Genomic DNA, 11,313 nt, shown 5'->3' with positions numbered 1-11,313 from the left:
CCACGGCAGCAGCTACCCTTCCTGGGGTCCAGCAAAATGAATGCAGCTTATACCATTTTAAAAACATTACAATACATTCACAGATTTCACAACACACTGTGTGCCCTCATTCCCCTACTCCACCACATATCTACAGTACAAAATCCATGTCGACGTGTGTATATGTTATCGTGTGTGTATCCATGTGTCTGTGCCTATGTTTGTGTTGCTTCACAGTCCCCGTTATACCATGTGTATTTTTTAAATACATTTTTACTGCTTGCATCAGTAACTTCATGTGGAATAGAGTTCCATGTAGTACTGTGCGCCTCCCATAGTCTGTTCTGGACTTGGGGAGTTATCGTTCATAGACGGAAATCAGTCAATTTAAATAAATAAATTAGGCCCTAATCTATTGATTTCACATGACTAGGCAGGGGCACAGCCATTGGTGGGCATAGACCCACCCACTTGGGAGGCAGGTCCACCCACTGAGGAGACATGCCCAGTCAACCAGAATGATATTTTCCCCACAAAAAGGCTTTATTACAGACAAATTCTCTTCAGCACCCCCCTCCCCCCTCAAACGATCCTACAGGTGAAGAAGCCGGATGTGAATATCCTGGGCTGGCGTGGTTACACACGGTCTGAGGTTGTGAGGCCGGTTGGATGTACTGCCAAATTCTCTAAAATGACATTGGTGGCGGCTTATGGTAGAGAAATTAACATTCAATTCTCTGGCAACAGCTCTGGTGGACATTAATGCAATCAGCATGCCAATTACACACTCCCTCAAAACTTGAAACATCTGTGGCATTGTGTTGTGTGACAAAATTGCACATTTTAGAGTAGCTTTTTATTGTCCCCAGCACAAGCTGCACCTGTGTGATGATCATGCTGTTTAATCAGCTTCTTGATATGCCACACCTGTCAGGTGGATGGATTATCTTGGCAAAGGAGAAATGCTTACTAGCAGGGATGTAAACAAATTTGTGCTCAAAATTCAAGAGAAATAAGCTTTGTGCGTATGGAACATTTCTGGGATCTTTTATTTCAGCTCATAAAAAAATGGGACCAACACTTTACATGTATTTTGTTCAGTTCAATACATTTTGGAATATTGTTGAAGTCCGTTTTAATGTCTGGATTCCGTGATTCCATCCTCATTCTCTGCAAAGCAGATTTTATTGGGCCTTAGGTTATTTACAGCTGAAGTTGAGGACCCAGCAACCGTTCAGGAGACCCAGGAGAGAGAACAGGGTGGTGGGCATCGGCCCGTCTGGTACCACCACATGGGTGACTGGAGGAATGGGAGAAAACTGGATTTCATTGAAGAGCTACCATTCACAATATGTTCCAATGAATAGAAATAGACAGTTGAATAAAAGTTTAATAGAATACTCCAGAACATTATTTAAATAAAAAGCTTGGTAGTGTCGTGCAATGTCTTTGTTGTGAGTGATTGCAACACAGACGTGGGTATAATCAGCCCCATTCACAACAGGCTTAGATAATGTGACTTTCTTCTAATAAAAAATGTAAGACATTCTTATTGCCTCTTCAGTCAACAAGGCTCTGTGGCTGACAATCTGCAAAATGACCTTAATTGTATCTCTGGGCTAAATTCTATGGTTTACATGCTGTGGAGCTTTGCTCTGCCTTCACTTTAAATAATAGGAGACACTCAGACACTAAAGTCTTTACTACCCAAAGCCCTAAAGACAGACTTTGAGACACAGAGAGACACTTCCATTTTCCGTTCATTTGAATACTGTAGTCTAATGTTCATCACAACAGAAGTCACAAACAGCTTATGAGAAATGACTTCAATTACTTTACAGGCATTCAGCCATGTTCCCTGTTCTAACTGCCATTACCAGAGACCTGACAAACTGCCTTCTCTGTTGCTCTCTACTACTAGGATTTGCAAATCTCCAAGAAACATATAAGGGACATCTGTATCATCATGTACCTGTATGAGAAACGATTTTGCAACGATTCCTTTCACACTACTAAAACTGTCTTTGATTTCCGGTAGTATCTAAGCACTATGGTTAGACTATCTTTGGTTGTGATGAGATCATCCCAGATACAGTTAAGGTAACAAATGTGCTCTAGCAGGTTGAAGTGGACAGGTAAGTTACCTGAGCAAGAGAAGGCATCAGCCCTCTTTCCTCCCAGGGGGATTCCCAGTTTGGCCAGCTGGTTATGTTGGGACAGTTTACTGCCCAATACTACCAACTGTTCCTTCCGTCTCACCCCATCACTGGCCTGAAACACAATAGACTGTAGACAGACCAACTCAAATATTACATCGATTTTTGGGGGGGAACCTTAATTTATACAGGCCCGTTGAGAAAAATATATATTTTTCAGAGACCAGTTAAAACACTACCCACAATACCACAACTCCTTTAGACTCCTTTGTTCATAGTTGTATTGTACATTGGGGAAAAGTACATTTAGTAAATCGTTAATGTAACATTGATTTTATCTGAGAACAGTGTTGGGCTGATGGCCATACCTTACTGAGGTTGGGTGGAGGACTGAGAGGGGAGTTGGGATCCTTCAGAGGCTGACTGAAGGATTGCCTGAGTTCACAGCATAGTCCACAGGACGAAGACCAAACATATTCCTGTGAGACAGAGATAGACAGTTTGTCAGACTTAAACCAGACAAACCATACAAAATACTGTATCCTGACACTAATCAATGGTTATACTTATATCTCATGACATACCCTTTGCCATCTAGTAGCTGGCCTGCATGAAATACAGATTTTCTGGATGTGGAGATTAGGGTTACACAGGCATGGATCATGGTAACATGAATTCGCTCATTGGTGACAATATGATACAAGAACACACGGGCTATGCGAATCCAGTGTGCAGCAGCGCAGCGTAGAGACACTGAAGACAATGTGAAACAGCACGTTCCTGAAGGAGGGGAAGAAGGAGGGATGAGGAAAAGGAGGAGAAGAGAGGGGAGAAGCAGAACGGGTTGGTGCCTAAAGATTAGGCGTCAGCAAAGATAACACCTGGGGGACAATTAATAGGTCCACTGGTCCATAAAATATTTCATTTGGATTCAAAACCCCCCATACACACTGATAGATACACAAACTCTCACACACATATATATATACACACAGATAGGCACACACCTACAAACACACAACGCCCGCACACACAAACAAACACACATACACACACTGAAAGGAAGTGCATCGTTTTGGTTTATGGAACAGCACACCAACGAAGTAGCTAAATAAAAGTTAAAGGCATGGAAAGTGTTTTGGGCAGCTGTTGTGTGTCTCCAATGCCTCGATCAGACTGACATTCACCTTTTGCTACTATTTCTGTCAAGGTTACTCATACAAGTGAATTAAATCCAACCTACGCACCACACAGAACACATTGCAAACGCAGCGTTCCATTGGAAATGAATGTACTTCTGGTGTACCAAAATACAATAACGCTGTTGGTCTGATCGAGGCATTAGGGGTGTGGGTAACCACTGAAACCAAGCCTTCCATATTGATGAGGGAAAATGTATTAATTGATCAATTCAGAGTTTCACACATACTGTACACAGTGCAAAGAGTTCTGTCCTAAAATTTGTTCAAACTTCCCCCATTTACATATGACAAATCCTGCTATAAATGAACAGGCCAAATGTTTTATATGTAAGTAGATACCCCATTGAAATCCTATTTTATTGATCCTGATGCATACATAATGTGTGAGGATCCAAGCCAAGCCATTGACAGACAGAAGAGTCACCAGAAACACCAGATGCATGAATGTGTCCAGCTCTATGTGCAGCTGGGGAAGCAAGGCGAACAGCTGTGAACACTCCAAAACACCTTGTCTGGGAGTGCCGGGAGAGGAGCATGTCATCTGTAGCCTCAGATATCGTCTGTCTATAATCATAATTTGGTGGGTGCTTTAATATTTCCTATTTCACACATATAGAAGTGTGTATTTTTGTTGCATATCCAAACTATTTCTGAGTCTAGAGAGACTATGTCATCTGTATTGACAGAGAAGACATGTGCCTCCATCCGTGACAAACACACACTTTCCAAGTAATCTAAATCCACAAACAACGAAGACAGTCTGTCCAATGTTGCAGATGCAGAGCTGGGTTGAGGCAGGCACTATCAAGATGGACGATCTCAAAGTGGACATGGCCACAGAGAAATCTTCTTCCCCTCACTGTGCAGCTCTGTGTGGCAATCAATCCAGTAGGAATGGCACTGGTTCTCTGTCTCCAACCCAGCCTTCAGGGAAATAATTTCTGACTTAGAGAGCCAGGGGGTATGTGTGTGTGTGTTATCGCGCAGCAGCATGTGTGCATCCCTGCGTTTGTGTGGAGGCTAGATTAATTGATAGTGTGTGACGGGCAAGGGTTGCATTTGTCTTGTGGCATCATGACAGATTGTCTGGGAACCGGTCTCTTTTGCCTTGCAGACAACTAGCAGGCAGGTAGGATAAACCTGAGTAAATCTGCTGTCGCTAACCTCCGTCGCCAAGGCCCCGGGCGCCAACCACTACAGCACATCAATGTGATGAGTGGGGAAAAGAGAAGGAAGGAGAGAGAAAGGAAATATGGGGGGGAGATGGAGGGCGAAAATATATTGTAGAAGGGATAGAAGGAGGAGAGAGAAGAGAGGGGGGAATGGTGGAAGGAAGGAAGGAAGGAAGGAAGGAAGGAAGGAAGGAAGGAAGGAAGGAAGGAAGGAAGGAAGGAAGGAAGGAAGGAAGGAAGGAAGGAAGGAAGGAAGGAAGGAAGGAAGGAAGGAAGGAAGGAAGGAAGGAAGGAAGGAAGGAAGGAAGGAAGGAAGGAAGGAAGGAAGGAAGGAAGGAAGGAAGGAAAAAGAGAAGCAGGAAGGAAAAAGAGAAGCAGGGCGGGAGGAGGCAGAAAAAGAGAAAAATAAAGCAATTGCTCCTCCAGCTCTCCATTAATGACTGTCCTGTCTCAACACACACCAAAATGCCTCAGCCGCGCTCCATTGGTCTGTACATTATGAGGTCATAACACTTCACCATCCAACAACCAATGAGTGTCACCTACTGTGTGATTGTAGTTATCCATCTAGTGCACATCATGCTACAAGAAAAATTATCACTACCTCAGTCTCTTTTCATGCTGACTTCAGGTGAATGATTTTAGATTAAGTCAGCATGAAAAGAGACAGGTATTTTTTCTTGGGGTTGCAGGTATTGCAGGTAGCCTAGCAGTTAGAGCGTTGGGCCAGTAACCGAAAGGTTGCTGGTTCGAATCCCCGAGCTGACTATGTAAAACATATGTTGATGTGCCCTTGAGCAAGGCACATTACCCTAATTGCTCCTTTAAGGGGCTCTGGATAAGAGCGTCTGTTAAATGACTTGAATGCAAAATTACATAGGACCTCTACGCCTGTGAGGGTAAACAAAGAATTTCTGTGCAAAAGAATGGACAAATAAACATCTTCTCTATTCTATCCATACTCACAAAACGCTCTGTGAAGCTCCGTGTTGACAGCGTCAAGTATATGAGAGTCGTTCTCATTGCCTGGTGTGTTCAACAGCACCCCTCTCCTAACCAACACCTCCACTACACACTGGTGGCCCAGGTTATACGCTTCATGCTGAAACACAAGAGCGTTATTACATACCATATACAGTACCAGTCAAAAGTTTGGCGACACCTACTAATTCAAGGGTTTTCCTTTATTTGTACTATTTTCTACATTGTTGAATAATTGTCAAGCCATCAAAACCATGAAATAACACATGGAATCATGTAGTAACCAAAAAAGTGTTAAACAAATCAAAATATATTTTATATTTGAGATTCTTCAAGTAGCCAGCTTTTGCCTTGATGACAGCTATGCACACTCTTGGCATTCTCTCAACCAGCTTCATGAGGTAGTCACCTGGAATGCATTTCAATTAACAGGTGCACCTTGTTAAAAGTTAATTTGTAAGGAATTTATTTCATCTTAATGAGTTTGAGCCAATCAGTTGTGTTGTGACAAGGTATAGGTGGTATACAGAAGATAGCCCTATTTGGTAAAAGATCAAGTTCATATTATGGAAAGAACAGCTCAAATAAGTAAAGAGAAATAGTTAATCATTACTTTAAGACATGAAGGTTAGTCAATCTGGAAAATTTCAAGAACTTTTAAAGTTTCTCCAAGTGCAGTCAGAAAAACCATCAAGTGCTATGATGAAACTGTCTCTCATGAGGACCGCCTGTAACATGGGTCGTATAAAGGGGACCAAGGCGCAGCGTGTAAAGTGCTCATATTTCCTTTTAATGATAACACTTAAACAAAATAACAAAAACGACAGCCAACAGTTCCGTCAGGTACATAGACAAATCGGAAAACAACTACCCACAAAAACTCAGGAAGAAAAACCCCTACTTAAATATGATCTCCAATCAGAGGCAACGAGGACCAGCTGCCTCCAATTGGAGATCAACCCAAAAAACAACATAGAAATAGAAAACCTAGAACAAACATAGAAATAGAAAACATAGAAAAACACAAAACACCCCCTGACCTACTCTACTATAGAAAATGACATCTTACTAGGGTCAGGATGTGACAGTACCCCCCCTAAAGGTGCAGACTCCGAATGCAACAAACCAACAAAAAAAACACAAAACAAAAGGGAGGGTAGGGAGGGTGATAATTGTCTATGGCGGCTCAAATGCAGTCCACATAACCTTAACCTCCAGCATAGGAGGCGGCTCCGGTTCGGGGCGTACTCCCCGCTCCACCCACTGATCTTTCTGCTTTATTACCACCTGACCGTGGATCGTCGTCGAAGGAACCGGACTGTAGATCATTGCTGGAGGTTCCGGGCTGCAGGCCGTCGCTGAAGACTCCGGGCTGCGGACTGCCGCTGAAGACTCCGGACTGACTGGGGAGCGTCGCTGGAGGCTCCGGACTGACTGGGGAGCATCGCTGGAGGCTCCGGACTGAAGAGCGTCGCATCGCTGGAGGCTCTGGACTGAAGAGCGTCGCGTCGCTGGAGGCTCCGGACGGAAAAGTGTCGCCGGAGGCTCTGGACGGAAAATTGTCGCCGGAGGCTCCGGACTGGGAGGCGTCATCATAGGTTCCGGACTAATGACCGTTGCTGCTGGCTCCATGCCATGGATCATCTCTACAGGTTCCGCGCCAAGGATCATCACTGGAGGCTTCTTACCATGGATTATCTCTACAGGTGCCGGGCCATGGATTATTCCTACAGGCTTCGTGCCATGGTTTATCCCTACAGGCTCCGGACCATTTATAATCCCTCCAGGCTTTTTGCCAAGGATTATTTCTTCAGGTTCCAGGCCATGGATTACCTCTTCAGGCTTCGTGCCATGGAATATCCCTACAGGCTCCGGGCCATAGATCATCACTAGAGGTTTAGTGCCATGGATCATCTCTACAGGCGTTGGACCATCGATTATCACTGGAGGCTTTGTACGTGGAGCAGGAACCGGTCTCACCGGACTGGGGAGACGCACTGAGGACCGAGTGCTCAAAGCAGGCACCGGCTGTACTGGGTTATGGATTATGAACGCACTGGAGGGAGAGTGTGAAGAACAGGCACAGGACGTACTGGATTCTGGAGGCGCACTGGAGGGAGAGCACGAGGAGCAGGCACAGGACGTACTGTGCTATAGAGGCGCACTGGAGAGAGAGTGCGAGAGGCAGGCACATGCTCACCACAAAAAGCACGGGGAGTTGACTCAGGCCTCACCCCTGGCCCAGCCAAACTACCCGTGTGCCCCCCACCCAAAAATGTTTTGGGGCTGCCTCTCGTTCTTCCCAGGTAGGCTCCGGTATCTCTCGATTACCTGGCCCCAGGTCCAATTTCTCCTCTCCGTCCACTCACTATGTGACCAGGTGTCCATTTCAGCCCGGGCACGCTGCTTGATCCAATCATGGTGGGTAGTTCTGTAACATGGGTCGTATAAAGGGGTCCAAGACACAGCGTGTAAAGTGCTCATATTTCCTTTTAATGTTAACACTTAAACAAAATAACAAAAATGACAGCCAACAGTTCCGTCAGGTACATAGACAAAACGGAAAACTACCCACAAAAACCCAGGAAGAAAAACCCCTACTTAAATATGATCTCCAATCAGAGACAATGAGGACCAGCTGCCTCCAATTGGAGATCAACCCCAAAAAAACATAGAAATAGAAAACCTAGAACACAAACATAGAAATAGAAAACATATAAAAACACAAAACACCCCCTGTCACGCCCTGACCTCTACTATAGAAAATGACATCTTGCTAGGGTCGGGACGTGACACCGCCACAGGAAAGGAAGACCCTGAGTTACCTCTGCTGCAGTGGATAAGTTCATTAGAGTTAGCAGTCTCAGAAATTGCAGCACAAATAAATGCTTCACAGAGTTCAAGTAACAGACACATCTCAACATCAACTTGGGACAAGAAACACGAGCAATGGATATTAGACTGGTGGCAATCACGTGCCTTTGTGAGACGCAGTGTAGGTAAACGGATGATCTCCACATGTGTGGTTCCTACCGTGAAGCATGGAGGAGGTGATGTGAGGGGGTGCTATGCTGGTGACACGGTCTGTGATTTATTTAGAATTCAAGGCACACTTAACCAGCATGGCTACCACAGCATGCCATCCCATTTGGGTTGCGCTTAGTGGGACTATCATTTGTTTTTCAACAGGACAATGACCCAACACACCTCCATGGTGTGTAAGGGCTATTCAACCAAGGAGAGAGATGGAGTGCTGCATCACATGACCTGGACTCCACAATCACCCGACCTTAACCCAATTGAGATGGTTTGGGATGAGTTGGACCGCAAAGTGAAGGAAAAGCAGGCAACAAGTGCTCAGCATATGTGGGAACTCCTTCAAGACTGTTGGAAAATCATTCCAGGTGAAGCTGGTTGAGAGAATGCCAAGAGTGTGCAAAGCTGTCATCAAGGCAAAGGGTGGCTACTTTGAAGAATCCAAAATATATTTTGATTTGTTTAACACTTTTTTATATATATTACATGATTCCATATGTGTTATTCCATAGATTTGATGTACCACTAACCCTATGCTGTACCACTAACCCCCCCCGAGGTGTCTTATTGCTTTTATAAACCGGTTGCCAACACAGCAAGGCAAGGAACGACACATCTAAATTGAACATTTTTCTTTAATAAATTCATAAATACATTCCGCCAGAAAAAGTAGTCCGGACAAAAGTTGTGTTGCTAGACTGGTTGCTGTGAAACATAACCACAGGCTAGCTAGCAAACGTACATTACATTGATGTAAAAACCATGTCTGTACATATTTTAAATCAGTCCATTTTAAGAAAACGTTCTCCCTCCTTCCCCTTCGCCCAAAATTAAGTTGAACATCAAACCACACTTTGTTCACCAAACCCTCAGGTGTTTCAGTGTCCAGAGCCTTGGATTGTTTGATGAGCTGCATGTCGTGTTGAAAATTCAGTTATGGCTGCGTGGTGGGCAGTTGTCGCGCCCCTCTTTCCTCAACTTTTTAATTACGTCTTCAAACACATTGTTGCTCGTTGTGAATTCGGTGTCGTTCTGTATATTCCATGCCAAACTTTTTGTTGTATTCCCCAACTCAATGAATCCCTACTTCTGCACACCAATCAATGAAGCAGGAAAGTGCAACTTTGTTTGTTTCACTGTGTTATTTTAGTTTCGATTTCTCTCAAGTTCATCTAAACGCTTATTTTCTACATCGGCATGTAGAACTATTGTTGATGTAGCCATTTTATCGAGGTGAAAAGGCGCAATGCTATCAAGGTAAAAAGGCTAAACATCATAGTCATGGCATACAGTCTCACATACATACGGCTAAATCCTGTTTTAGCCAATCAGCAGCCAGTATCCAAACTACCAGGTTTATAAACGTCAGTATAGGGCAACTACATACTTCGGTAATTGCATAATTTCTATTACAAACTGTATATTATATCGGTTTGGGCTTCTTGCTGTCAATTTCCAGTCTACAAATAATTTGTAATTATGTTCCAGCCCCCCAACCATCTGCTCAAGAACAAAATGGGCACGCGGCTAAATCTAGTGGATGATCCCTGCTGCATCATATTACTATGTAATAACTACATCACTAGCACTGATAACATTACAAATAAAGGTACATTTCACTTGAATATTTATGGTAGATATTCAGTGAGTTCGTTAAAAAGACAATCATAGATTAGAAATATGCTTAAGTATAACAGCTCTTGTATCCAGCAGGACAAAGTTAAAGACTGGCATGCTATAACAACATCGTTGTATTTTGCTGTCTAGACAGGAAGACTGAGGGAGATGAGGCTTCACTCACCAGTAGGGTCCATCCAGCGTTGTCTTTCAGGTTGGGGTCAGCCCCCTGGTCTAGGAGCTCCTTCACTGTCTCCACATCTCCCTGTGGGGTGGACAGATGGGTGAGACAAGCCACAGGTTTAGGGTGAGTTTTTAAGAGACATGTGAACATGCCATCCAAACACATTAGCTGATCCAAACTTATCCTACACAGGCATCATGGTCCCTGCAGCTGTTATCAAATCAGGTTCTCAGGTACAGAGTCAGTTATTAGAGACATGAGAACATGCCCTTCACACAACCAGGATCTTCGTGTGCCCTATATAGGGAATAGGGTGCAATTTGGGACATAGTCAGAAATGAGATGAGAGACATATTCCACCAGGTTTTATGTTTGTCACACCCTGATATGTTTCACCTGTCTTGTGTTTGTCTCCACCCCCCACCAGGTGTCTCCCATTTGTCCTCATTATCTCATGTGTATTTATACCTGCGTTTTCTGTTTGTCTGTTCATGTTGTCCTACCTGTGTGTTTCCTGTGCTCTAGTTTTTCCTAGTCTTCCCAGTTCTGACCTTTCTGCCTGCCGTCCTGTACCTGCCTGACTCTGATTTGGATTACGACTCTTTGTCTGCCGTCCTGTACCTGCCTGACTGATTTGGATTACGACTCTTTGTCTGCCGTCCTGTACCTGCCTGACTGATTTGGAGTACGACTCTTTGCCTGCCCTTTGTACTGTAATAAACTCTGAGACTCGTTCGCTCTAATTCAAACTATAACAGCTCAGGCTAAGACCCAGATGCTGACACAGGAGGTGGATAGTACGAGTCTCAGAGTTTATTATAGTACAAGGGGCAGGCAAAAGGTAACTCAATGTAGACAGAGTCGTAATCCAAATCAGAGTCAGGCAGGTACGGGACGGCAGGCAGGGTCAGAACTAGAGCACAGCGAACACGCTGGTAGGACTTGACGGGACAAGATGAACTGGAAACAGACAAACAGAAAACGTA

At 44.1% G+C, this 11,313-nt stretch overlaps 1 protein-coding gene across 3 annotated transcripts; it reads right to left on the bottom strand.

Moving 5' to 3' along the window:
- Positions 1-1,009: 1,009 nt before the first annotated feature.
- On the bottom strand, positions 1,010-11,011 carry LOC106586443 (BRCA1-associated RING domain protein 1). Of its 3 annotated transcripts, none has more exons than XM_045707810.1 (6): positions 10,831-11,011; positions 10,328-10,408; positions 5,476-5,611; positions 2,504-2,614; positions 2,124-2,265; positions 1,010-1,279 (listed from the first exon to the last, which is right to left on the bottom strand). In XM_045707810.1, exons 3-6 carry the CDS (start codon positions 5,530-5,532, stop codon positions 1,179-1,181), a joined length of 411 nt encoding a protein of 136 aa, XP_045563766.1. In that variant the 5' UTR covers positions 5,533-5,611; positions 10,328-10,408; positions 10,831-11,011; the 3' UTR covers positions 1,010-1,178. The 3 variants fall into 3 exon arrangements, with proteins under 3 accessions (XP_045563766.1, XP_045563769.1, XP_045563767.1); XM_045707813.1 differs by having other exon boundaries at positions 2,124-2,250; positions 10,831-10,947; XM_045707811.1 differs by lacking the exons at positions 10,328-10,408; positions 10,831-11,011 and adding an exon at positions 9,380-9,807.
- Between the last annotated feature and the right edge of the window lie 302 nt (positions 11,012-11,313).

Source organism: Salmo salar, chromosome ssa25 (genome assembly GCF_905237065.1).
Source record: "Salmo salar chromosome ssa25, Ssal_v3.1, whole genome shotgun sequence".
Classification (NCBI taxonomy): domain Eukaryota; kingdom Metazoa; phylum Chordata; class Actinopteri; order Salmoniformes; family Salmonidae; genus Salmo; species Salmo salar.
The sequence above is the reverse complement of the archived record's forward strand: the minus strand, read 5'-3'. Positions and strand labels throughout refer to the sequence as shown.

What these genes read in the sequence shown, in the direction of transcription:
- LOC106586443 (XM_045707810.1), bottom strand. Translation starts at nt 5,532, where the DNA reads ATGAGAACGACTCTCATATACTTGACGCTGTCAACACGGAGCTTCACA. An exon ending in GGAGCTTCACAGAGCGTTTT is followed by an intron (nt 2,615 to 5,475) that starts GTGAGTATGGAT and finishes TCTGTCTCACAG; the next exon opens with GAATATGTTTGGTCTTCGTC. An exon ending in CTCCACCCAACCTCAGTAAG is followed by an intron (nt 2,266 to 2,503) that starts GTATGGCCATCA and finishes GTCTGTCTACAG; the next exon opens with TCTATTGTGTTTCAGGCCAG.